At 42.7% G+C, this 26,331-nt stretch overlaps 2 protein-coding genes across 4 annotated transcripts in view; both read left to right on the forward strand.

Annotated features, from left to right (window-relative positions):
- RABGAP1L (RAB GTPase activating protein 1 like) overlaps positions 1-26,331 on the forward strand; it is a 419,353-nt gene that overhangs the window by 268,156 nt on the left and 124,866 nt on the right. The window lies entirely within an intron of this gene.
- On the forward strand, positions 364-2,962 carry GPR52 (G protein-coupled receptor 52). The gene has a single exon (XM_083157298.1). It carries the CDS (start codon positions 572-574, stop codon positions 1,658-1,660), a length of 1,089 nt encoding a protein of 362 aa, XP_083013424.1. The 5' UTR covers positions 364-571; the 3' UTR covers positions 1,661-2,962.

The following is a 26,331-nucleotide window of genomic DNA, read 5'->3' on the forward strand; positions in this document are numbered from 1 at the left end:
TCTAAAGATAAACTATCTCGGGAGAATTAACTGGCAGCCCTCTACCCCCCCCCCCCCCACCCCCCAACCCTCTCTCTTTGAAAAAGGAACATGATTCACAGAAATGCTTTTCATTAGTATTTCTTTCTGTTTCTTTCTTTCTCTATTTTTATTTTATTATTATTTTTAGTTTCCTTCACCAATGATACAGGATACAGCATCTGTCCACTTTAGCAGCCGTTCTTTGTGCTCGCTAAGAATGGATTCCCGGAGCCCGAGCGAGACAACGACAGCAGCCTTTCGCTTACTAAGTTTCACACACTCTCTCGTGGGTGCTGCAGTGTTCATTTCCTTCACTCTGCCTCCTTCCCTGGAGAAGCAAAGGTGATTGAGCCCTGGGAGCTGCCACTAATTTTATGGATCAAGCATGAGTGACTGTGGAAACTAGTCTCACTTATGGAAGAGATTGCCAAAAGAAGTCCTGACGCTAAAAAGTGGAGGGTCTCTTACCCAGTTATAAGCCTGTCTTCACCCATCTGCTCTTTGCCGCTTTGCTTCAGAATCCCATTCCCGTCGGACAACATTCCAAACCATGAACCAGTCACTGCTGCTTGATTGGAGGACATTGAATACAAGTGAATATGTCAACACCTCCGAATATCACCCTTGCCCGTTGGGTTTTGGACACTACAATTCCGTGGACATATGCATACTGGAAACCACTATTATTGTGCTGCTAACCTTCTTGATTATTACTGGGAACCTGACTGTCATCTTTGTGTTTCATTGTGCGCCATTGTTGCATCACTATACAACCAGTTATTTCATCCAGACTATGGCGTATGCAGACTTGCTGGTGGGAGTCAGTTGCTTGGTTCCCACTTTATCCCTCCTCCACTACTCTACAGGGGTCCACGAGTCTCTGACATGTCAAGTGTTTGGCTACATTATTTCCGTGCTAAAAAGTGTCTCCATGGCTTGCTTAGCTTTTATCAGTGTGGATCGATTCCTGGCCATCACCAAACCTCTTTCCTACAACCAGCTGGTAACGCCATGCCGGCTGCGCCTCTGCATCATCCTCATTTGGATTTATTCATGTTTGATCTTCCTGCCATCTTTTTTTGGCTGGGGTAAACCTGGCTACCATGGGGACATATTTGAGTGGTGTGCCGTTGCTTGGCATACCAGTGCCTACTTCACTGCATTTATTGTGTGCCTGCTGTATGCTCCGGCAGCGCTGGTTATTTGTTTTACATACTTTCACATATTCCGCATCTGTCGGCAACACACCAAAGAAATCAGCGACCGCCGCGCTCGCTTCCCCAGCCACGAAGCAGAGTCAGCTGGAGAAGCCGGGCCTGGTCACAGCCCCGACCGACGTTACGCCATGGTTCTGTTCCGCATAACCAGCGTGTTCTACATGTTATGGCTCCCATACATCATATACTTTTTGTTGGAAAGTTGGCGGGCGTTAGAGAATCCGGCCCTGTCCTTTATTACAACCTGGTTGGCCATAAGCAATAGTTTCTGCAACTGTGTCATCTACAGCTTGTCCAACAGTGTTTTCCGCCTCGGTCTCCGGAGGCTGTCAGAAACCATATGTTCACCATGTATGTGTTCTAAAGACAAGAATAAGCGGGAACCTAAACCCCGAAAGCGCGCAAACTCGTGTTCTATTTGAAGTCGTTAACGTGACAATCATGAGCTTAAGAGCACACTGACCCAGGCCCCAGAATGCTGCTTTTAAACTTCTACAAAACAAAAATTGTTTTAGCACCTCATTTTAGCTACCTTGTTTGAGAAGTCCATTTGCAATGGAGATGTGAAGCGGTAAACTCTGATCCACAGACATACAAAGAGCAGACAATTATGTGCACTCCTGTTGAAAAAATGAGTCATGTTGTTGCTGGGAAAAGGGGTGGGGGGTGTTGGAGACTATCAAGGAAAAAGTGTCAGGTTTAGATTGGCTAATTAACGCAGATTCTGTTTAAATATCCGACATCGCACAATAGTTCCCTTACTATCTTTACCTTGATAAATAGGTCTGTATTGCCATTCTAGAGGACTAGAAGGATAACTGTGCATTTCAAGGCTGTCATTGCTAAATGCAGCAGTGCCAGGTAATCACAGTCATAACAATCTATTGCATAACCTGAAGGTGACCAAATTGCTGTTTTATACAATGCTCAGTTCTTTTTTTTTTTTCGTTTATTTTTGTTTTGAAAAGGTTTATCTTCATCAATGTGTGTTATTAGGCGACCATTCAGTGCGGGGAAAGACGAGCGGACGCGAACCACCGTTCCCCCGTATTATTGCTATGTATGGAGTTTACAAACGCCTGTGAAATTACAGGTGACAGTGTTCTGTGATGGTATGAGTGTGCCCAGATCTCCCAACGTCCGAGCCCCCCCCCCCCCCCTTCTCCTCTAGTATAATTTATATGACATAACTTATCCACTTATAGGGAAAATGCTGCTATAGATTATTCCATATAACAGAGGTGGTCTCACTAGATTTTCAAACTAGATTTCTTAGCCTTTGTGTGAATCGTGTCTCCAGATATTTGCCTAAAAGCTGTTGCGGCAACAAGACGTTTTAACTCATGTCATATATGTAAGTTAACCATATATGCTGTGTGTATTTATTGATCAATCCTATAAAGAGACTCTGGTTTCCAAATAAAGGCTTTGCAGACCCAGCCACACAGATGTTATTGAGCCTTTTGTCAGACGAGGCAGCAGGCAATGGCTCCTTCCAGAATTAGAAGCAGTGACCTTTTTTTTTTTTTCTTCTTTCTCTCCCAGAACAATTGGTGATTGCACCACCCATGCAAAAAATAGAATCTGCAAAATGGACTTTATTCCGGCTCCATATTCACTCCTTAATCATTCTATAGTACATATAGTTTGCTGCTGTTTTTGACCGTTCTATGTGCAGTTTCACTGTGCACATTATATATTTAATAATAAAAATTAAAAAGCAATACATTCATGTTATGTGGTTTTTCCATCATTACCAGCACATACGTGAATATGTACAGGTATATGCATTTCTGGATTTAGTTAAACGAAATGATATGCGTTGATGGTTCTCCAAATAAGATATGCTGGTCTGATCCACCTGTCCGCATGGCATATCCCTCAGTGTGTACCTAGCTGTACACAGCAATGTAAGTATGCAGGTTACATTGCCCCCTCTCAGTTAGACTATAGTGTTATTGCTGTGGGGACTTTGCTTATTTTTAGTTACAGCAAAGCAAAATGTGGATGTGTTTTTTTCTTACAAAAAAAAACCCCAATGCTAATATCATGAGGTCAAATGCAGGACCACATACTTAAGTACTAGGTACAGTAGTAGATACAGTGTTTTCATACTAGAGTAGTGGGTTCAGTTCTCTCGCACTACATTAGTAGGTTCAGTGCTTTAGCACTACAGTAGTAGTTACAGAGCTCTCACACTATAGTAGTATGTTCAGTGCTTTTGCACTACAGTAGTAGATACAGAGCTCTCACTACAGTAGTAGGTTTAGTGCTCTCACACTACCGTAGTAGGTTCAGTGCTCTCCCACTACAGAAGTAGATACAGAGCTCTCACTACAGTAGTAGGTTTAGTGCTCTCACACTACCGTAGTAGGTTCAGTGCTCTCCCACTACAGAAGTAGATACAGAGCTCTCACTACAGTAGTAGGTTTAGTGCTCTCACACTACCGTAGAAGGTTCAGTGCTCTCCCACTACAGAAGTAGATACAGAGCTCACACTACCGTAGTAGGTTCAGTGCTCTCACACTACAGAAGTAGTTACAGAGCTCTCACTACAGTAGTAGGTTCAGTGCTCTCACACTACAGTAGTAGATACAGAGCTCACACTACCGTAGTAGGTTCAGTGCTCTCACACTACAGTAGTAGGTTCAGTGCTCTCACACTACAGTAGTAGGTTCAGTGCTCTCACACTACAGTAGTAGGTTCAGTGCTTTTGCACTACAGTAGTAGGTTTACAATGCTGAGATTACTGGCATTGTGAGTCAGGGGGTTGGGCCACAGTGATGCTATTCATCCCAGAACAGGTGATTAAACTCCTGACATACTGTGTAGATTGCGTCAGGCTAGTGAGTGCCCAGTTGGCATACTAGCCCACTCTGTTGGGAGGGCCTTTCAATTTTCTGGAGGCTCCTGGAAGTATAGGCAAGTATGTCTAATGTAAATATCACTGCTGCTATTCTGTAACTAAACTTCTTATGATATGCGTAGCCAGGTGGCACAAATACACACTCTCATTACTACTGATAATGAGACTAAAAGTACACACTTTGTGATAAAAGGGCCACTTTTCAGCTGGTCGGCCCGATAATTGCACAGTGTGTATACAGCACTCGGGGTCATTCATACACCTATTTGATCTGCTTCCAACATCAGGAGTGCTGTATGATGTTCGTCTGTCCTGATGAGATAACAAAGTGCATTTTTAAAACATCACCTTTTAAAGAGCGTTATCATTCAGATCGGAATAATCATTATGTAGTGTGTATACGGGACAGCGGATATCCATCTGGCAGAAGAAAACTATATTGGGGATTGTTCCTCTTATCTGTGATGTGTACCTAGCCTTAAGCCTGTGTGTAGCTAAGGGACCAGAAGAAAGTGTTCCTGCATAGTGCACCCAGGGGGATGAGCAAATTTGGTTTGCAGGTTTAAGTAAATCTCCCTGTGAGATATTCCTGCGTTTTGTCTTGATAGCGGAAATATACATGTCACTTAAATCTTAAGAAGCAGATTATGTACAAGCAATGGAAATGACTGCAGCTCTACCTGTGGTGAAACTCATGTCCTAAACACAAATAAAATAATGTTTAGCGTATCTATCACAGACTTAAAAGACTATTTTATTTAACTAATTGGTTCTTGATGCTTCAGTAAATTTGTTCTGTACCTGACCGTATAGTGTAGAACAATAAGGCAGTGTTCCATAAGCCATCATGTGTAACACCGTATCAGAAGGGGTGTAAATGATCCCCCTTTTACACCAAAAACCCATCTCTGACCGGGTATTTGGAACACGGTTCCAATCCAGGTCGGATCCGGGATTTTTTCCCGTTTGCACTGCGGTGACCGCCGATCGCCCTGCTGGGGGGGCAAGCCCAGCACCAAGTTAAGCTGCTGGGCTGCCCCCAGCCTTCGTGCACCGCTAGCCCCCCCGGTCGGCGAGGAGAATGGATGCTGCACACAGGCATCCATTCACCTCCTCCCTGACTCCGCTGCTGTCTGCAGTACAACAGACAGCAGCGGAGGCTGTGTGTACACCCCAGCTAACCTCCATACTGAACGCAAGATGCCCCATTGCTGTAAACCCAGGATACCCGTTTACCCATATTATTATTTTTTTTTATCACAAGTGGCATTCGATAAATCGCATGATTGTATGCACAATTTTACAATTTTCATTTTCAATGCGATTTATCGAAAGGTGAGCTTCAAGGGAAATTTAACCCGATATCGAGTTGAGTGCAATCGCACAAATGTATGGGTAGCATAAGGGCTGGTTATCGTGGATTTTGATTTGTATGGTTCCATAATCCCTGATAAGTGCAGACTTGTTTGAGCTAATTGAATAGCCCCTGAGGTAAGTGCATTGAACGCTTGGTGTTCTCTGCAGCTATCTATTATTGGTATTGCTGTTTTTCTCTTTTGGAATATAAATATAGTTCTTACTTTATAGAGAACCTGGTTTAATTAACTTGTCCTCAAAGACTACTTATTACTAGGCTTACGAATATGCATGAAGCCACTGGAGTGTTTATACTTATTTTAGTCTGTCCTGCTCTGTTCCCCACTCTGCATTAGTTTGCCATAAGGGAAGCACTCCTTTAGATTAGATGTCCTATTACAGCTATAAAACGCAGTACAGATATAGTTACTGTTTTACTACAAAATGAAGAAAATTGCATTGCACCTTTTGCAATGTGCAGACTCTCTCTCTATCTGGGACAAAATTTGAGCCTATTGTTTATTTGGTCACTTGGTGTACAGAAGTGCTCTGTGTGGATACAGATGGGAATGGTCAGTGATGTCACATCAAACCATTCTGTTTTCTATAGTTGACTACTGTAATACGTAACTTATGAACACAACGTCAGTGGAAAATCAGCGTACCACTAAGCACTGTATATTTACCTCCATGGTTCTTATATAAACCATAAGACACTGGGGGTATCCAATTCCATGCGCTGGAACATTAGGAGTTTTTTTGCAGTTTTTCTTGATGTTTCATCATTTTTTTTGTGGTATCCAATTAGATCTCCTACAAAAAGAAAAAACATTGAAAGTACTTTTTTTTTTGTGTATGTTTTTTTCTTTTGCTGGCGCAGTTCTGAAGATCTGGTGCTCATCAAGAATTTTGCTTCTCCTGCCTGAGGCTCTTAGGATAGCACCCAGCGAAGCAATTACCAGCGATCAATGATTGCTGTTAATTGGATAGACCCCCCCCCCCATTGTCAGGTTGGCAATTTGACATTTCAGATTTCTCAATATTTTTTTTTTCTGTTATTGAAAACTTTATACTGAATGTCACAAAGTACCGTGGTAACTATAGTAACGTTGTACTTGCTGCAGAATGGCTTTGGACATTAAAGGGATATATGGGGCCTACAGACGTAGCGATGTCAGGCCATTTTCTGAGTGATCTTACTACATCGCTCAGAAGTGCCACCTACCTCGCTCCGTGTGTAGGGGTATAGCGATGTGCGGCCCCGGCAATTAATATCCAGCATGCTTACCGTGGTCAGGGCCAGTGTTCTCAGCAGAGGACACTGGCCCTGACAGATTGCTCAGCACAAAGCGCTAGCACATTGCTGCAGCCCGATAACAGGGGGCTAGTGTACCTTATGCTTCACCTGCCCAGTTGATGCTGCTCTCGCCGTCATCACTAATCAACACAAGGGTCGAGCGAGTGGCGGCATAAACTGTATGCACAGCATTAGTGGAAAGACACAGCACCTTTCCCCATATGGCATGGGAGCCAGAGGAGGGAGCTGCATGACGCCAAGGGCAGGTACGAGTGGTACTGCCTCCAGAGTTACCCGCCAGTGCGGCTGTACAGACCGCACACGCCTTCTTCCTGCCCTGAAGAGGAGTACACTCAGCATGCACAGTGATCTGTCATGTTAACCCTAGTGTCTGATGGGCCTAATTGTAATATCAGGATATTTGTAGAACATGGAAACCTCTGGCACTCCTGCTGCTTTGGAACTATACATACCAGCATGCTTTGCTACAGATTGGCTTTTAGGAAATGCTGAAACTGTTGCAGGGCATGCTGGTTCATACTTACCTACTTTGTTGTTCTTCTATCCAGGAGAAGCTGGTACAGAGGAGACACTTCAGGGCATTTCATTGGTCGGGGCTGAATAGTCTCGCCCCACCCTTAACATAGGGACGCACCCTCTAGTTGTGGTTCTGTGTCTTGATTCAGTACTTTAGTCCCGCCCCTTCCCATGGTTCCCGAGATTGCTGATGAGTAACATGCAATGCGGGAGTCTCTCCTACTCTTCTGGGGGCTGCGGGGGAGCCTCACGTATCTTCCGGGAGTGTAGGCAAGTATTGTATCATTCCATAGCAGTTGGAATGCCACAGTTTTCCTAATGAGGGAACATATCCATATTTCCTAATAATGTCATGTAAAAAATATCATTACCACCCCCTTTGCTAGAAAATTACTGCTATTGTTTTGCTAAACCCTGTCACCATAACAATAATCCCCTTCATAGTTTTGATGAATAATAACCCGGGTCCGACCCAGGTTCTGTGCTGTGTGAAATGGCCATTTGAAAGAACCTTGGTCCAGCAACCCAGTATTCTGACCCTGGGATAAAGGAAGGGTTTTCTCGGGTCAAACCCGGGTTGCTGGGCAGTGTGAACTGGTAAACCAGGTCGAGTGATCCAGGTTCCGTTCACACTGCCTCCTCCTCACCCCCAATGCTGCTCCACCCCACCCCCTTTCTTATGTCAGCAACTCTGCTTATTGCCAGGTCACTGTGGAGGCTAATCATCGAAAATGCCAGGTCGCTCCCGTATCCATATCCCTGGTTCGACTTGGCATTTGCGATGTAAAAGGGGGTATAAATGACTAGAAAAGCATCTACACCAGCCTATATTTTAACTGTAGGTTAATCTGTGTGCCTTGACACTGACGGCTATTTGCAAATATGTTGTAACCAATAGCGACTGGGAGAGTTTTCATATTTTTTTTTTCCTCTGAACTAGAAACTGATAGCTTTTATTTCATTAATTACTATGAGCTACAAAACAGGTTTATAGACATATTATTTTGTAATGGAAATTGCTGTGAAATCTTTCAACAAAAGCTGACTGGTCGCTTAACAAAAAGGTGGCGATAACTCAGAGCTGCAGTGTATGTTACATAGCAGCGGCTCCGGAACCGCTTATTAGTTTAATAGCTGCAAATAATTGTGTGGGATTGTAAGTAAAAATCCCATGGGAAAATATTTAATGCTGAAAGTCCCCAATTACAGGCAGAGCTGTTTTGTTACATTGACCCATAGAAGTGCGTTCACATTTGCTCGCAGGATCTTTCCTTCTCTCTGGTTCATATATTTGGCCTGGATTTAGGGGGGTTATTCTGAGCTGATCTCTGTTGTGCAAATTTGCAGTCCTGTCGAATATGGAGCGGCTGCGTATGGATTAAAGCAAAGGCTATTTTCGCAATCCCTTGGCCACTTGATAGAAAATGGGTGGTAACCTGTCATTCAGCCGATACTGTACGTTAAGATAGCCCTGTCCTGATCCACTCCACTCTTCCCATCAAATGGTAGAAACTTCTACCAACACAAGTGTTTTTTTAGCATGATAGGAGTCTCGTACTGCCAATCTCTTCCCCTTGACCGGACTCTGGGGTTTATTCTAGTTCATTCTTTCTGACAAAATCCTTCTTAGATGTACAAAACCATGTGCACTGCAGGGGGGCAGATGTAACATGTGCAGAGAGAATTAGATTTGGGTGAGTTTTTTTGTTTCTGTGCAGGGAAAATACTGACTGCATGATTTTACACTGCAATATAGATCTCACTTTGAAGAAAAACCCCACCCAAATCTAATTCTCTCTGCACAAGTTACATCTGCCCCACCCGCAGTGCACATGGTTTTGTCCATCTAAGAAGGTTTTTGTCAGAAAGAATGAACTAGAATAACCCCCTCTATCACAACAGTTTGTACAGTAAAATGGATTCATTACAATGATATTTGGTTTGTGCTTCTCCCACCAGTGTCCATGTAACAGTCAGTTATGCTGCAAGATGATTACGAATATTTAGAATTCAACATTCCGAAACTTTTACCGATTGAGATCTGCTGCAAGTGGACGTTGAGAGACTGTCTCTTGCGGGTGACCCTCCCTCCGGCAGCCCACTATCACAAATTGCTGAGCAGAATTACTTTGCCGATTGAGTTTTACAGAAGTGACCTCTGACCAGATCTGACCCCAGATATAGGAAGGGAGAGAAATGGTAATATGGATTCAATATAGGGTAGTTCAGCTTCAAAATATTATATTATTACACTGCGCGCCTTATTGCTTTTACATTAATGTGCACTCCCAGTACTTTATATTACCTCAGTATCCTATTGGTAAAAGCAACATATGAGAAGCAATCAGAAAATACATTTAGAACGCCCATCTACAGTGTGTATACATTATCAGTGATTTCTAACCATATGTGTGTACTGTATGAGTCCTAAATGAGAGCTTGCAACCTACTGAACTACCGTTCTGTTTATGCATGTATTTGAAAATTGCATTAGAACCTGTACTGATTTGCTATTCCTCTGTGACTTTGTTGCTATGCCACATTATCCTTGGCAATCAATTCAGAGAATGTATACTGAAGGCTGTCTTCAAGTGTCAGAAGCCTATAGCAAATGAGTCACCAGCATTTGGTTTGCTGGAGAAAGTATCACAAGAAGTTGTATTAGAATAATAATATTATGCGCCTTGAGTCCTTTTGGAGAAAGAGCGCTATATAAATGAAATTATTATCTGTGAACAATAAGAGACTGTAATTACAAAATACAGCTGGCGAGGAGTTTACAAGTGTCGCAAAGCAGTGATTCAGAATTGGTGTGAAAATTGCCAGGCAAACATTTTTAATAATCATAATGACCTGTAATGTTTACCTTATACAGGTCCAGTCTCCCGTATCCGGAGATCTCTTATCCGAAATATTCCAAAAACAGTGTTTTTTTTTTTTTTTGGAATATTTTGGATTCCCCCCCTTGGATTGTCACTATACAGCTGCAGTGGCCAGGTAAACCGCCGCTCACTGCAATGAGTGTGATAAGCAGCCACCAGTAGGAGCTGTCCAACCAATGGATGATGTTAGGTGGTCTTCCTGGGACACTTTTGCAGCAGTTCCTCTGATAACAGCTGCTCCAGGACCTAATGCCCACAAGGTGTAGCAACACTGCTACAGCCGTCAGACAACAGGGCACGGAGAAGTATGGTGGCCCTCAATTCATATGGCCCCACAGCGACTGCAACTTTCACCCCCCCTATAATGGTGCCCTATACAACTACCCACCCGGGCACCCCTTCAGCATTGAAACATCAAAGGTGAAAATGTATTCCTTTTGCCAGCATTTTGGGTGATTTTACAAAAAACAAATTTCTGAACATAAAATTACTGCATATCTGTTGCCATTTGTGAACCCCGTAAATTTCCATCCTGACTCATCCCAACAACAAATATACACAGGGCAAGATACAGTGACCTGGGGTTAAACAAACGCAGTTTAGCCTATTGGAAAACATGTAGAAATAATAATAAAAAAAATTGGTTGTGCCTGTAGAGGATGGTTATTTTGCCAGTTGTCATTATGTATAATGACCGGTATTATGCCATCTAATTTTTGCTCCCCACTCAGTTAGGGATGCCCATGCTAATACCTAGTACAGTGGTTCCCAAACTTTTTTTAATCACGGCACCCTAGAGCATCAAAATATTTTCAAGGCACCCCTAGGCCAAATGCTTCTTATCGAGAAATTCAGAAAAAATCTATTAAATTAAGTACATTGTGTTTGTATGTCACAGTTATCTGGTGAGGGGCAGGATGTGCTTCTGTTTGTCCACATATATAATGATTGGCAGCCACAAGCACTGGTTTTGCCTGGTACATTGACCAAAAATAATATGAATTGATCTTGGTCCACCAACCTAAGTCACCCCTTCAAGTGTCCTGAGGCACCCCAGGGTGCCTAGGCACACAGTTTGGGAACCACAGACCTAGTAGCATTGTTCCCTTCCTGGTAGCCCTACCTAGGTTTCAGGGTAAATAGTTAAAAAAAAAAAAGTGCCCCTGTGCCCTTAAATGCAAGTGAATAAAACCTCAATATAATTAGTATATGTGCCTCCTTTGTAATTTGTCACCCTAATTATTACAAATATCTGTGTCTCCTTATTCACAATATCACCCGACATCCCGTAATTCTTTTCAATTGTATTTTCTCCCTTTATAGATAAAAAGTCATAGTATAGTCCCTTTATTATTTATAATTAATATATATGGCTACTCAGTCTAGAACAACTTTAAAAAAACACTAGACCATGGCATAGAGCTACGCAATGCCTACATTATATACAATGCAGCCAGTCAGGAACCATCCTCCTGTTTGCCCAAGTTGCAGGGGTGGTTGGTTTGTTGACACCTAATTGTTACATTTTCAATTGTGTACACTACATGGATCGGCCCCAAAGTGTGTCGATGTCAGTGACAGTTGACAGTTAGAAAACTGTTTACAACCCCAGGAAAAAGGACAAAAACATTCAGTCTGCCTGTCAGTTTTTGTCCGTTTCCTGATTTCGGAAGCAAATGACTGAATTTCAAATTACATTTGCTTTCGTACAGTACCTGATTTCTATTCCATCCAACCAACTAGTTGGATGAAAGTTGGTCTAGTGTATGGCCAGCATTAGTTTGGGAGGTAAACTCAAGAAAACTGCCAGTGGGGCAGATGTATTCAGCCTGGAAAAGAGAGAAAGTATGAGGTAAAGCACCAGCCAATGAACTCTTTGAAAATTGACAGTTGGGAGTTAATTGGTGTGTACTTAATCTCCACTTTATCTCTTCTCAAGGCTTAATACATCTGCCCCAATATTCCTAAATGAAGGCCCACCATGCAGCTTGTCCATTATCAGATCTTCTTACCATGGCCAGCACATTCATTATTTGAATCATTCCTTATTCTGTTAAAATACAGTAGTGTTATATGTGTGTAATTAATACTAAGGCAAGTATAAAATATAAATGATAGTGGGTGGGCAAATGGGGATGAAGATTATACTAAGTCACCCCTGAGGCTCCTTCACAATCTGATGATTATGAAGAAGCTTTAAAATGTCTTTAAAATATTTGGTTGCCAAGGAAACGTCAACCAATTTAAAAGGAATGTAAAAAAAAAAAGTAAAATGCTGACACCAGGTTTTTGGATTGATCATTTTGTCTTGTCCTTCCTGTATGTGAACTAACTAGCTACTGTGTGTGTGTGTATATCTATATCTATATCTATATCTATCTATATATATATATATATATATATATATATATATATATATAGAAACGAAATTTAGAGTGCGCTAAATACAACTCAACAACTTAAAAATTATACATTTATTTTTTAGTCTTCACAAAGACTTCCAATTAAAAAGGTACAGCTGGTCTGTTATTGGTACAGATGGTGTTGTAGGCCCAACGCGTTTCGTCAATAAATTGACTTCATCAGGGGCTTAGCGAACAATAAGTCAGCAAGACGTAAAATCACTTTTGCAGGTTTAGCGGATCACATACAGTGTCCAGCAAATAGGGGAGTGAAACTCAATGCGAGACCTGAGTAGGTGGTGGGCGTTAATATATGCCACAGGAAAGCTGCTATTACATCTGTGGGGTCTAGGACCCAAAAACGTTCACGCAGGTGTTTCAGTGATGTGCCTTAATAGGAAATGGGCATATAGCGTCACAAGAATGAGTGCAAATGTAGTAATATAGTGGTCAAAGACCTACATCAGCTGTTCAATAGTATTCAGGTATGGTTCCTAAGACACTTCAGAACTTTTAGGAGTAAAACCGGAAGTATACAGCCTGGGATGTCGCTGTCTGCTGTAGAGCTTCTAGCAGTGTGGTCTGTATATCAGCACTGATAGGCAAACCAGACCTGTGCTAGAAACACCACAGCAGACAGCGACACCCCAGGCAGGGAAGAGGAACTGCATGGGTTTTCAAAGATAGCAGGTGCTAGAATGAACACTATCTAGTCACTATTAACCAATGGCGGTCGACCTAGACCTTGTATTTTTAATTTAGAGGCAACTGATAATGGATTGGTCTATGGAGAAATGACTTTTGCTCTGTCTGTTTAATTTTCCTCTTCAGCTTTCAGTGAATTTCCCTTCTAGGAAACTGGAAAAAAAAGGCATCTCATTCTAAGAACCATCAGCAGTAACAATTACCGGCTGTATCACGGTCCTTATTTAAAATTCTCTAAAATCCTACTTTTTTTATTTGTATTTATTTGTATTTAAATGTATGTAAGTTAATCTCTTACTAGAAAATAGTTCACCAGCAGTGATGAGTTCACGTTGGTCTTCTTCAAATATATGATAGGAAATAAATGATCAGTACGGTTATGGTAATCAGAGTTGGGTTCTCGTGTGTTATACAAGTGCCCCTAGTGTTGAAAGATTCTTCCTTCCTGAGGACAGAGAAAGTAAATACTCATTTTCCAGGCTACTTCTTTCTAGGCAGCTATCATACTACATGAAATAACAGAGAAATGCGATATATCGTATGCAAAAGGAAGGCATACGATATATATCGCATGTGATTCAGCCACTGTGGAACTGCTGTGTCACTTGCTGTGATATCGTATGCGATATCTTGCACAAGTGTATGGAGGCCTTTTAAAGTAACTTTGGTATACCAGTATATACATAGGATCACTATAGAAAAATATGTTAGGTGGTGGTAACCACTTCTATATGGTTAGTCCTCCTCCTCTTTTAAATGGCAATTTTGCCATTTTTTCTGCTATTTCCATAGCTCTGCTGCCATCGCCGCGGGACTCTGGAGTAGGAAGTATTATGAAATGTGTGTGGTATGGGCCCCACTAGATGCACCGCACATGCTGCACCCATTGTAAATATGCCACTGTAGACCCCCATGTTTGAGGGATGGGCGCTATCCTATTAGCAGCGGTACTTAATTGCTGCTTATAGGTTCAGCTTGAGATAAGCTATTAGTGCCTGAGGCTGACAAAGCCTAATCCTAATTTTTGATGGATAGGCAAAAGCATAGGGGATCTGGGACTTCTATATTGATCCCATGCATTTTCACCCGATCACGGATCCATTTTCGGACAATAAAATAGCCGCTAATTGAATACTGCAGTAATGACCATCGGTCATTAATCACGTTATCCATGCATTTTTAAAAGCTGAAAATACATCAGAGCTAATAGGATTGTGCCCAAAGTTTGTGAGTGAAAATAACAAGTCTATTCTTTTGCCAATCTTTCATTCCAAACATTTAGGGCGCAGGTTCTCAAAGTCGGTCCTCACATAATCAAGTGAAATAATGAGCTCCACCTGTGGATCTTTTTAAAATGTGTCAGCGAGTAATGAGTGCACCTGTCGGGTGACCTGGAAAACGTGAACTGTGTGGGTTCCTGAGGACAGCATTTGAGAACCACTGATCTAGGGTCAGACAGTGCAAAGTCTAGACCGTACAGAGCAACATACAATCTTGTGCCAATGGTTCTAAAACGTGACTGCAGAAAATTCCAGCAATGCAGGCTTTCCAGATCTCCTATCACTTTTACAGATGATATTTTGAAATAAAGCATAAAACTTATTTGTTGAACTATATTAAAGCCGGTTTTAAACTATTTTGGAGGGGAAAAAAAAAAGTAATCTTTTTTTTTTTTTTTGTAATTTAAAAAAAAATTGAAGCAACAGATATTACTGCTTATAGAGAAGAGGACCAGGGGCGATGAGAAGTTGTCAACACAGCCGTAGAGTTTTCAGATAGATGGAATATGTAAAAGAGATTAGATAATGTATCGGTGAAAAAGTCCTGTCAACATGAGGATGTCTTTAAACAGAAACTGGGGAATGGGTCTCTGAAAGCGTACCCTTACTCACGCTCATGAAATGAGGAAAGTGCACATAAAGGTTTCTTTTAGATCTATGCGGGATTCACCACAAGTGCAGACTTAAACATTTTGGCATGGGATGCGTACCATACTCACAGGTTAATTTAACTGGTACAGACGCATCTGGGTATCTTTTTGGGAGAATCCGATGTCAAAGGTGGACTGGCTGTCCATATAAAACTCCTCTCACCGTGTGAGTGTGGGAAGGAAAGACAAAGGTCCCCTTTAAGTGTAGGTACAGAATTTTATTTAAAAAAAGCAGTAACTGGGAACACAAGATGGAATGCTACGGTACCTGGTCATTGGGGTATTGGCCTTATACCCCAATCTATGACCGCACATAGGTAGTGATTCCCAGTGATGAGTACAGCAAGGCTCCTCTCCTGATATTACGGCGTTCATTTTTGCTTTCACATGGAAAATAATTAAATATACTGTGCAAACTGCTGTTTAAGTATGGACATTGTCTACCTTGAATGTATTGTTTCAATGTTTTTAGTTTATCTAACACATAATTCATTTTTGTTGCTCTTCTACGGACACTTCATGGGGGGCGGGGACAGACTGATGACATGAAGACCCAGCCCCTTTTCCGCCAACTGCCATGATTTCCTGGTCTATAAAGTGGGGGTGGGCCTAAGTTTGGTCCTACCCTCTTCTGAAGCGCTGCTGTATTTTTATCGGTGGCCGAAGGGGGTACAGGGGAACTTGCCCACCTTCCCAGGGGTTTTGGGAGTGCCATCCGGTAGGGTAAGCAAGTATGATCTAGAGTTCTCTACCAAAAAAAGCAGTGGGAGGTGGAATGTAGAACATTTGTTTTATAACCCCGTTTTCCTGTATTACATAAATAAACATTTCTTGGTCTCCCTGTTGACAAAGCCATTTTTATACCTATGATTAAGTATCTCACTTTAATGCTTACGTTACCTTGCTTTGTGTAATCGTTATACTGTCTACAGTACACTGAATCTGTTTTCCGGGGAGAGTACTCCATCTCTGTTTGGCACATATTTATGTTGTCCCTTAAGGTCCTGTTAGATAGCAGAACATATTTTTTTCAGTGTAAAATAGCGCAATGCATTTTCCAGTGTCAAATACTTTCTCACACAGCAAAAATTAAGAGTTTCCTTGTCAGATGTGTATCTGTGGTCTCTCCCCATTGTGATTTGTTTTAATGTGTTGGAAATGTGAAGCAGGAGAGAGCCGACCGCAGTAAGATAGATGTATTCAGCTTCAAGCCAAAGAGCCTTTTTCAAACGATCCCTTAAAGATGCAGCTCTTTGGGTAACATACCGCTGAGTAATAAGGCTGAAATATCCTCATTACACCTCTCAAAAGACCTGGTCTACTACAGGTGAATTCTAAATATCTAGCGGATCTAGTGCAACGGGTTTGCTCTTGTATGGATTGAATAAATGATACTGAGCATAAAAAACAAAAAAAACATTGCCAACGTTTTGTGATGCGGTGACAAAGATTAAGATATCAATATACAATTAGCCATATGATATCCAGAAGATCTTAGATAAGTGCTCCAAAGTAATCAGTTGTTAAATGGTCAGCTGGGGGAATTGTCAGATGAATCTGGTATTTGCCAGCCTGCAAGACATTGCTACATTACCCCACTAATGCTACAGCCGATACTGCCCCATTGACCTATTTACTGCACAATATGCCAGTAAGACGCTGCATCATTAACTGGCATTATGTATATTTAATTGAGGCACCGCTACTGTATACAGAACGTAATTGAATCCTTTCAGTAACCACTTCCTGCCATGTACCATATTAGAAATGTTTGGAATCTCTGTCATGTGACAGCTTGCTGGGATGGATGGTGATGAACACTCTCAGCCATGGAAATTAATTATTTTGGAACTGTTTTATATGTAAGCACTGCAGGTAGATCCCTCTAGATAGAATGATGACATAAAGCATGGGTCTTCAACCTGTGGCCCTCCAGATGTTGTGAAACTACATGTTCCAGCATGCATTGCCACATTTTTTCCTATAAGAGCATGCCAAAACTGTCAGGGCATGCTGGGACATGTAGTTTCACAACATCTGGAGGGCCACAGGTTGAAGACCTGTGACATAAAGGCTAATGGCTCATTACTGATTTATCAACTGCATCACAAACAACATTCCGATCGTTTCTCTAGAACACTAGTGACAAATTTTACCATTTTGTGTCCTATAAGGGGTATTCAATTCCAGGCGATATTCCCGATTAGATTTAAAAAAATTGTCTTTGGACCTATTCGATGTCTGGTCCCTTTTTTTCAACCGTTGGAATAAATTCCGACAGTCGAAAACGACGTGAATCAGGGAAAATGGATAGTTGAAACTTTGGTGGATTCCACAATCCACTGTCTGCGTATTGGTGGCTAGATTGCATACGATACATTGTATGCGGTCCTGTTGGAAACAATGTATCGTATGCAATGCCATTCACTGCTATGGGATACAAAGGGAGGTATTCAATCCCGGATGAATTTTTCGCCAGATGAAGAGGCAAAGATTCTCTATTCAATGCAAAAATTCCGTATTCAATCACAGGCGTTTTTGCCAATGCATAATTTTTTTTTTTTTTTTGCGAATCGGGATACACAAAAACTGCCAAAGAAAGTTTAAAACTGCAACAAATCCGACAAAACCACACTAACACATGAAAGGCAATTTTGTGGAAAAAAAACACACGGTTTTCAACTCCCTATTCAATACGCTACTTGGTTTGCAATCAATTGTAGAAATTAGACCCAAATATTGGAAAGCCTAATAGGAACGGCGTCATAGACAACTCCCGGAAGTGATCTGTCTGTGCAACTGTACTGTTGTCTGGTTACGCATATGTCTAATGACACTGCAGTATTGTCCTCTATTCATTGTTTTAGACTCCTGGAACTGTGCGCCAGACTGGCAGAAGACATCTGAATTGCGTGTCACATTAAATATGTAGTTTGTTATTACAAATCGTGAGGTTTTAGTATTCTCCGAAATACGAGAAGGAGCTTAGCTACGTAATAGTGTGGTAATAGCCGCAGCCTTTCACCCACTTGCAGCTTGTGTGTACATGTGGTTTCTGAGCTCGCATGTTCATATGAGGAACCTGTCACTTTTCATTAAAGCTTCAGGCTCGGTTACTGAAAGAAATGAATTACACTTGTGCTAAAGTGACATTGAGCTCTTGTTAGAAGAGACAGTACATCGCAGAGAGGCAGAAAACCCCGGCAAGAATATTCCAGCACCGCTTTTTCTTTCTGGAGACTTGATAGGTATAATTACCAAGGACATTATTCCGCTATGGAAATTGTAGTGTTTGCATTGCAGCTGTCATATGATATGCTGTCTACACCTTTATACAGGCTATGAAATTTCCTGCTGTGTGCAGTCTTCTTCTAAAGGCAGGTGTTGTGTGACAGGCAACTTATGGTATAATGAGGAACCTTAATTCCTGTGTGGTCGGCTACCGGACATGATGATGTACAGCGTCACATCACCTTCTGCTACGGAACATCAGTCGTCCATACTTACCTTGCGTATCTCCTTGGGAAAGTGACAAAGATTCTGGTCACTAAGGGCCTTCATCCTACCGTTCACTTTGCAGCCATCGCTCAGACTGGAGGTCCCCCCAATGTGTAGTAATGAGTGCTGCATGCATTGAAGTGTGGTCATGGACAATCTTACGTTCCAAGAGCTGTAGAACAACCTAGGGGATACTTTTTATATTGCACCGTTGTTTAATCAGAATGCAGCATGCCAGAGCCCGTTCCAGTTATGGATCATTGCAGAGGGGTTTCCACATAAATGAACTTTTAGTTTATTTTGTGAGGATGTGGTTTATACCTTTTAGTGTAATCTGATTAAACATTAGTAAATGACAACATTTTTCTAACTCCGCATGAACCAGTTTGTCGCGGTTTAGTTGTGGGTGTTCCAACCTAACCAGTCTATTGCTGGCTAACGCTTTATCATATTACATAGGTTTATGAAGGTGGGATATGGCCACTAGGTCAACATTTAAGTCGACCACTGAAGGTCGGCAGCTTAGGTTGACACAATAATAGGTCAAATGGCTAAGGTCAACAGGAAAGTCTGCACAAGCATTAGGTTGACATGAGTTTTTTTACAATTGTTTTTGGTTTTAGCCGACATGTGCCGACAGGTGGTATTTCCTGCTCTACCATCCACTACTGTGTGATGGGAGAATAATATATTGTGCCTGAAGCATAGCAGTACACTTAGACAGTGTCCATGTCGACATGCGGGACAAAAAAAAAAAAGTGAACCACTCATGTCGACCTTTTGATCGTTGACCTTACCATCATCGACCTAATGCTTGTGTCGACCTTCAGTGGTCGATCCAATGCATTTCGACCTAAATTGGATTGACCCAATGCCCAGGAAGGTATGTACCTTGAATATATAACTTACTACTATAGAACTGCTGTATTGCAGCAGAGATGATGCTATTTTGAAGGTTCAAATGATAACTTCTATTTTATTACATTTGACTCATATTGGGCTAGATGCACTAAAACTGAGAGTGATAAACAACCAACCAATCAGCCTCTGTCTGACATTTTTCAAACACAGTCTGTGACATGGCAGGTAGGAGCTGATTGGCTGGCTGTTTCTCGCTCTCTTTTTTTATCACTTTTGAAGCTTAGTGCATCTGGCCCATAGGCTTTTCCATAGTGCAAAGATGCATTGTATCCTGCAGCAAGATGTAAGGCTAGCTGATAGCAGTCTAATGGAAGTCATTATTTGGTAATCTATCAGGTTTAAATAAAACCTTGCTACATTAATGATGTCATGAAGTATTGAGTATAAATATTATAACTCCATTAGGGAAGGCTGTCGAGCACCGATTTTAAATCCTAGATGGTCAATGGCCAATGGTGACCACTTTTACCATTTATGAGGGAGACCCAGATGGTTTCCAACCATCGATGATACAGAGCTACTGAATATTTTTTGCCCCTCCAAGTGTTGGGACACGGAGCCTAGTTATGCCCCCTGACACACAAGCCCCCTCTCCCATGCTATGATAGGCCCGCAACTCATTAAACACTAAAACACGGGTGACCTACGCTGGATAAACCATCAATAGCTTTCAGCCAGATGGTTTCACACCATTGAGGTTATCAATTAATGGTATCATCAATGCTAACCATCAGTGGATAACCCACTAATGACCATCACTAAACCAGCCTATTGCTAAAGGGTAAGACTTGTTAATTCATAGAGAATTCAGATAAGTGTTTACATATAGCAGGTTCATGGGGGGATTTATTGTAGCAAGATGATCGTGTTTTACCTCCAGACCAGATGGGTGAAAGCAATTAACACTAATTTGCCTTGATAAACTGAATTAGGGTATGAACTGAAGGGTCAACATTGACAAATGGTCGACAAGTGAAAGTTTTAAACATGAAAATGTCGGCATGGCACTTATCATTTTTTTGGGGAGTCCATGTCAACACCTGAGCACATGGACCTACATGGCGAGCGAATTCAGGACATTGGGGCAGCTTGGAGAAGAGATAAACTGGAGATAAAGCGGAGAAAAGGTAAAAGGAGATAAAGCACCAGCCAATCAACTCCCAACTGTCTTTTTCAAACACAGCTGATTGGCTGATGCTTTATCTCCTTTTACCTTTTCTCCACTTTATCTCCAGTTTATCTCTTCTCCAAGCTTAATAAATCTGCCCCATTGTACCATTCACAATTGGAGTCCAGTGAATGTTGAAAAAGTACAAAAAATAAAAAAAGTCCTGTGGACCTGGTTATGAGTCGACGTGTCATAGTGTTATTTCTTGTGATTTTAGTGCCGCCATTTATGCCATGTTGTATCATTCGAATCATCCCTACCACATTGGTATGTGCAATCTACATCCCCAAACCTGTACGGTTTTGAACCATGGGAGGGGAGGGAGCAGTAAAACCCTGAGGTAAACCACACATACAGTATAGAGCACAGATTACACAGATGGCCTTAGCGCTGTGCATTAGCAACGCTTTCCACAAGGCAGCTGTGATTATGGTTGCCAATGGCGATACGGTTTTTGGACTCATGATCTGTACTCACTGCCATCTCCTTTAAGTGCAATACTATTATACAAGGAAGCTTGCACAATTTAAGTGGTGATCCCACACAACACTAAGGAGTTTTTTTTTTCCATTCCGCAGATATTTTTAATTAAATTTATACATATTGGATGTATTTTATGGAAAAATTTGATTTCAAAATTTTATCTGGGTAGTTGGAGATATTATTAGCTCATATCCAGTAGAGGCTGATGCCCAAACCAGTGTTGAAGGGGTTAACATACGAGGAAATTTGTGATCCATGGGCTGATTGGTTCCATCAGGCCTCAGCACTACAGATGGATAAACTGCGGCCCTTCAGGGACTGTAGTCCTGCAACTGCGGGAGAGCCAAAGGTTGCTCAGACAGGTTTTATATGGGTAGAGCTTAGACAGACCTAAGCAGCTGGCAGGGATTTCAACACTTAAAGTTCAACAGCAGCTAAACACACGGCGCGGTGATCGCTGCCGGTGCTTTATACGGAATGATATAATTTCTCCAAGTTTCTCCATTTTATAGGATAATTCCAGCATGTGCTGTGAAGTAATTTGCCCGAAATGGCTCACATAATAGAACACAAAGGCACCGGGCTATCTGTAGTCTGTGGAATGAGAAAGAAAACATGTTTTCTCAGTGTGGGAGCTTCCCAGCATCCCCCATTTCTGTCCTCTCCTTGCTGACATTGCACATTGTGATTGTAGCTGGAAACCCAATCAGTCTGTGTGTAGCGATGCGTGCATAAGTAAATATCACGCTGGCTTTATTTAGATTTGTGGCTTTCAAATAGGTTGTTACAGCCTTATGGTTAGTTTGCAAAAAAAACACATTCGGGAAAAAGAGAAACGATGTTTAACACCTTTGTTGCTGGACTCCTGAGCAGATCAACCATCTGCCTGGAGAGGGGTTTAATGGTGCTAGTTAGGTATTGTTACAGATGGGGCTGCTTGACCCATTGACCGTACTGGAGATCTTTCTTTCCAGAGGATGTAATAGTTCTCCTCATAGAGTGCAACCTTTGACAGGCAGTCAATTCTATTATTCCTCAGTGTGCTGTCAAGTAGTAGGCTGCAGCTAAATCAGTACCATGGACAGAGCTCTCCTCTGCTAGCACTATAGGAGAACAACATTCTCCTGTACATCTCATTTCATAGTTTCCTCTATTTACAGATGGAGCAGCTTTCAGTGGAGCTGCTCCTGGCGATAGGATCGCCAATCGCCGCTGTGCGCCATCCGACAGAAAGGGGTGCGCTCGCACAAGACGCTGCTCCCCCGTCTCCACATAGCCCCCCGCTACTCCCCCGTCTCCCCATAGCCCCCCGCAGCTCTCACTTGCCCTACTCGTCTTCCTGAAGCGGAGATGGGCATGGAATCCGCTCCCCTCCGCCGTGCTGACTGTCAGAGGGAGCACCTGTCCACCAGCCTGCGCCAGCTCAGGAGATCTGGCGATTGCACCGGCTGCCTGGGCGGCGCTCCTTCTGTATATGGGATACGATCAATAGGTCGACATGCATTGGGTTGACAGGGCTTGGGTCAACATCTGAAATAGGTTGACATGGCTAAGGTCGACACAAGCATCATACCCATTTATATGGCGCCACATTGGGTCTGATTCAGAGCTGATCCCTCTGCTGTGCGAATTCACAATGAGTTCCATTATGGAATGAGTCTGCATGCGGATCACAGTACCCATGCGCAAGGCCAAACACCTACAGAAACACACTGTGCATTTGTGCGCTGTCCCTTGACAATCTTACTGGAAGTCAGCGTTTGGGGGTAGTAACCGACCATGCAGATGTGTGCAGGAGCGTGTGTGACATCAGCGCTGGCTGGGGCATTCAATTAATGGTGGGCATGTATGGGACAGTTGCTTGGGCCCGTCTATCTGCTTGGGGTAGCCGGCTGACATCACGGGATGTCAGTATCCACCGCCAATTCAGCAGAAAGGCTTACCTTTCAGAGTCTGGAAAAGGCTGTAAAATTAATTTGAAAAATAATTGAATGTGAATGTGTGTGCGTGTACATGTGGTAGGGAACATAGATTGTAACAGTCCCTGGGACAGGGACTGATGTGATTGGCCACATATTTGCTGTGGACTATGTGTAGTTTATGTGTATAAATAAGTGGTAATAAATATGATACAGGAATATGCTTTTACCACCATATGACTAATGGCATTGTATAGGAGAATATGTTCTGGTACTCACAAGACGTTAGTGACAAGGAATGAGCATGCTGGAATTTGTAATACCTCAACTGCTGGCATGTATTGAATGGCATGGAGGTGGAGGTAAGAGATGAGCTGCTACATCCTGGCATAGCTACAAAGGATCGGCTGCCCAGCTATTTTGAAAGTGGTGCCCATTATGTTTCAATATTGCAGAACTGGAGGGCAGTGGCATTATGTATACAGCTGTTATCACTGGAGAAACCATCTTCGGTGGCCTTCAGCCACTCATCCCAGGAATCTTCAAGCTCTTGGTCTCATTCGCCTTACCTGTCATCTCTTCATCTCTTTGGCAGGTATTCAATGGTTGTACTGGGGGGAGGCAGCGAATCCTGTGTAGGATTCGCTGCACTTTCGCCCCATTTCTCCCTGTAGGGAGATTCGCTAGGCAGCCTCCTGTCCGCCCTATTCAGCAGAGAGCCCCTGGCGGCGAATTTTAACCCCCCCGCCCCCGGAAAATGCCGCCGGGGAGCTGGGGGATGGCTGCAGGCAGGGAGATGGAAGCCTCCCTGCATGCGCCGGACACTGTGGGGGTGAAGGAGGGCTGTGGGGGACACAGGGAGAGCCCCCCAGAGCTGGCAGGGGGCTGTGCTAGGGAGCCGCTACACACTGGTCCCGATCGTGCATATGTAATGATCGGGATCAGTGTGCAGTGAATATATGAATATTAATGAGCGCCTCCCGGCTCGGCCCCCTGCTGGTGAATGTGTAAAAAAAACTAAATATTGTTTTAAAAAAAAAAATATTAAAATATATTCATGTGCTGCAAGCACATGAATAAAAATAGCATGTCCCTTCACAGAAAATAAAATCTGATTTTTTTACACCAAAATAAAAATAACATTTTTTCAAAGAACACATTTCAGTTCACCAAAAAAAGATGACGAATGGAAAATGGAGAATCCAGGGGAAAATCACTGGAGAAAGCAGTTCTCCACTTCAGCATTGAATACACTCTCGGCGAATTCCACTAAAAATCCCATTGGAAACCACTGGCGAATCACAGAGAATCACAGACATTCGCTCTTCATTTGCAGCGAATTGTGTCCATTGAATAGGGCGAATTGTTTTTTCTGAGAGAAAATTTGCTGTAAACCCGGCGAATTGCCTGATTCCCCAGAAAATATGGAGAATCAGAGGCATTGAATACTGGCCTTTGTCTCAATCGCCTTGCCTGCCGTTCTCCCTGGTCCTGCGGTCCGTTCTCTGGCCAGCAGCTGCTGTTGGTTGTTTTGAAAACCACCAGTGCAGCTTGCGAATAGGAGACCACAGTCACAGTAATGGAGGTCTTTGGTGACTTCTGGGGATTGGATGGAGAAAGGGATGGGTATGCTACCCAGCCAAGCCCAACCTGCATCGAGAATGCTTCTTGAAGGAGTCAGAGGTCCATGTGGTATGCAGAGTCTGAGCAGCACTACTATAGCAGCAGAGAGGTCAGGCCTACTTGCACCACCTGTCCGGGACCACCAGGCCTTCAGACAGATCTTATGATCTTCAGGATTGTTTGGAGGGAACCTGAATGAATGGCATCCCTATCTGCACCACCTCACTCTGCTGCACTACAATGTTTGTATGGATGGATCAATGGACACATAGTATAATTAAATGGTATGTAAAGCAGGTGAATGCTATATAGTTATAGTCCTTCCACCATTAGGTCAGATGATAGGTTGCTGAACATCTTCTATATATGTTAGGTTGTATTCTCATACACTGAGGTGATAATGAATTTCACAGTAACGGCACGGGAAGTTGTACCTCGCCTGTAGAATAGAAAAGCCTGCCTCTGATGATTACCATTATCCATGTTATCATTATGCAGTACAGCATGTTCCTTAGCACCTGGGGAGACTTTCTTTTCTTTGAACATAACATGCTAATTTATGTGCCATAAGACAAGGGAATCTCAGATGCAGCAAATCACTAGTGCCAGGTGATCAGGAGCAATTTAGTAGCTTTTGTCAAGCCCAGAAGCAATGCATTACATTAAATACTACTTAAATGTTTTTAAGTGGAAAAGAAAGTTTGCATTTATGGCCTGATTCAGACCTGCTCGCTAAGCAGCGTATTTTCACTGCCTAGCAAACCGGGAAACACTGCCCACCCTCTGGCAGAAGAGGGTTTGAGATGGCCGAAAAGGGGGTGGGCACTGATGTCATATGACAGTTGCATGCCTCGAGCAGGCATCAGCCCGCCTACGTTCCCAGGGGTACACCCTGCGTGTTCATGGCGATGTCCATAAAACACTGGGCATCCCCCTGCCCCAGCCCGCTATCTGCCCCCTTCCCCCCAGCCCGCTATCTGCCCCCCAGCCGCATGAGCAGACCTGCGACATCGGTCCCCAGACCAAATTCAGCCAATAACGAACCATCCTGAATCACCCCCTTAGTTTCATGCAAGCTGATCCCAGTGTGAGGCATGAAACCCCCAGTTCCAGAATTGGATTTCTCTCCTGTCTTCCTGGGTTAATATAGCCCTAACCTACAGCATAGTTTGATTTGGGCTGAGTTATTAGAAATGTGGGGGTTGACCAATTAATATCATAATGACCTGTATCAAATATCTAACTTTCCAAATCTTCATGGTCATCACATTGAGGGCCTTATTTTGGTTCATTCTTTCTGACAAAATTCTTCTTAGATGGACAAAACCATGTGCACTGCAGGGGGGCAGATGTAACATGTGCAGAGAGAATTAGATTTGGGTGAGTCATTTTGTTTCTGTGCAGGGTAAATACTGGCTGCTTTATTTTTACACTGCAATATAGATCTCACTTTGAAGTAAAACCCCACCCAAATCTAATTCTCTCTGCACATGTTACATCTGCCCC

Source organism: Crinia signifera, chromosome 8 (assembly GCF_055691185.1).
Source record: "Crinia signifera chromosome 8, ASM5569118v1, whole genome shotgun sequence".
NCBI classification, from domain to species: Eukaryota; Metazoa; Chordata; class Amphibia; order Anura; family Myobatrachidae; genus Crinia; species Crinia signifera.

Bases quoted from the DNA above. Each gene is read 5' to 3' on its own strand.
- GPR52 (XM_083157298.1), top strand. From the start codon at position 572: ATGAACCAGTCACTGCTGCTTGATTGGAGGACATTGAATACAAGTGAA.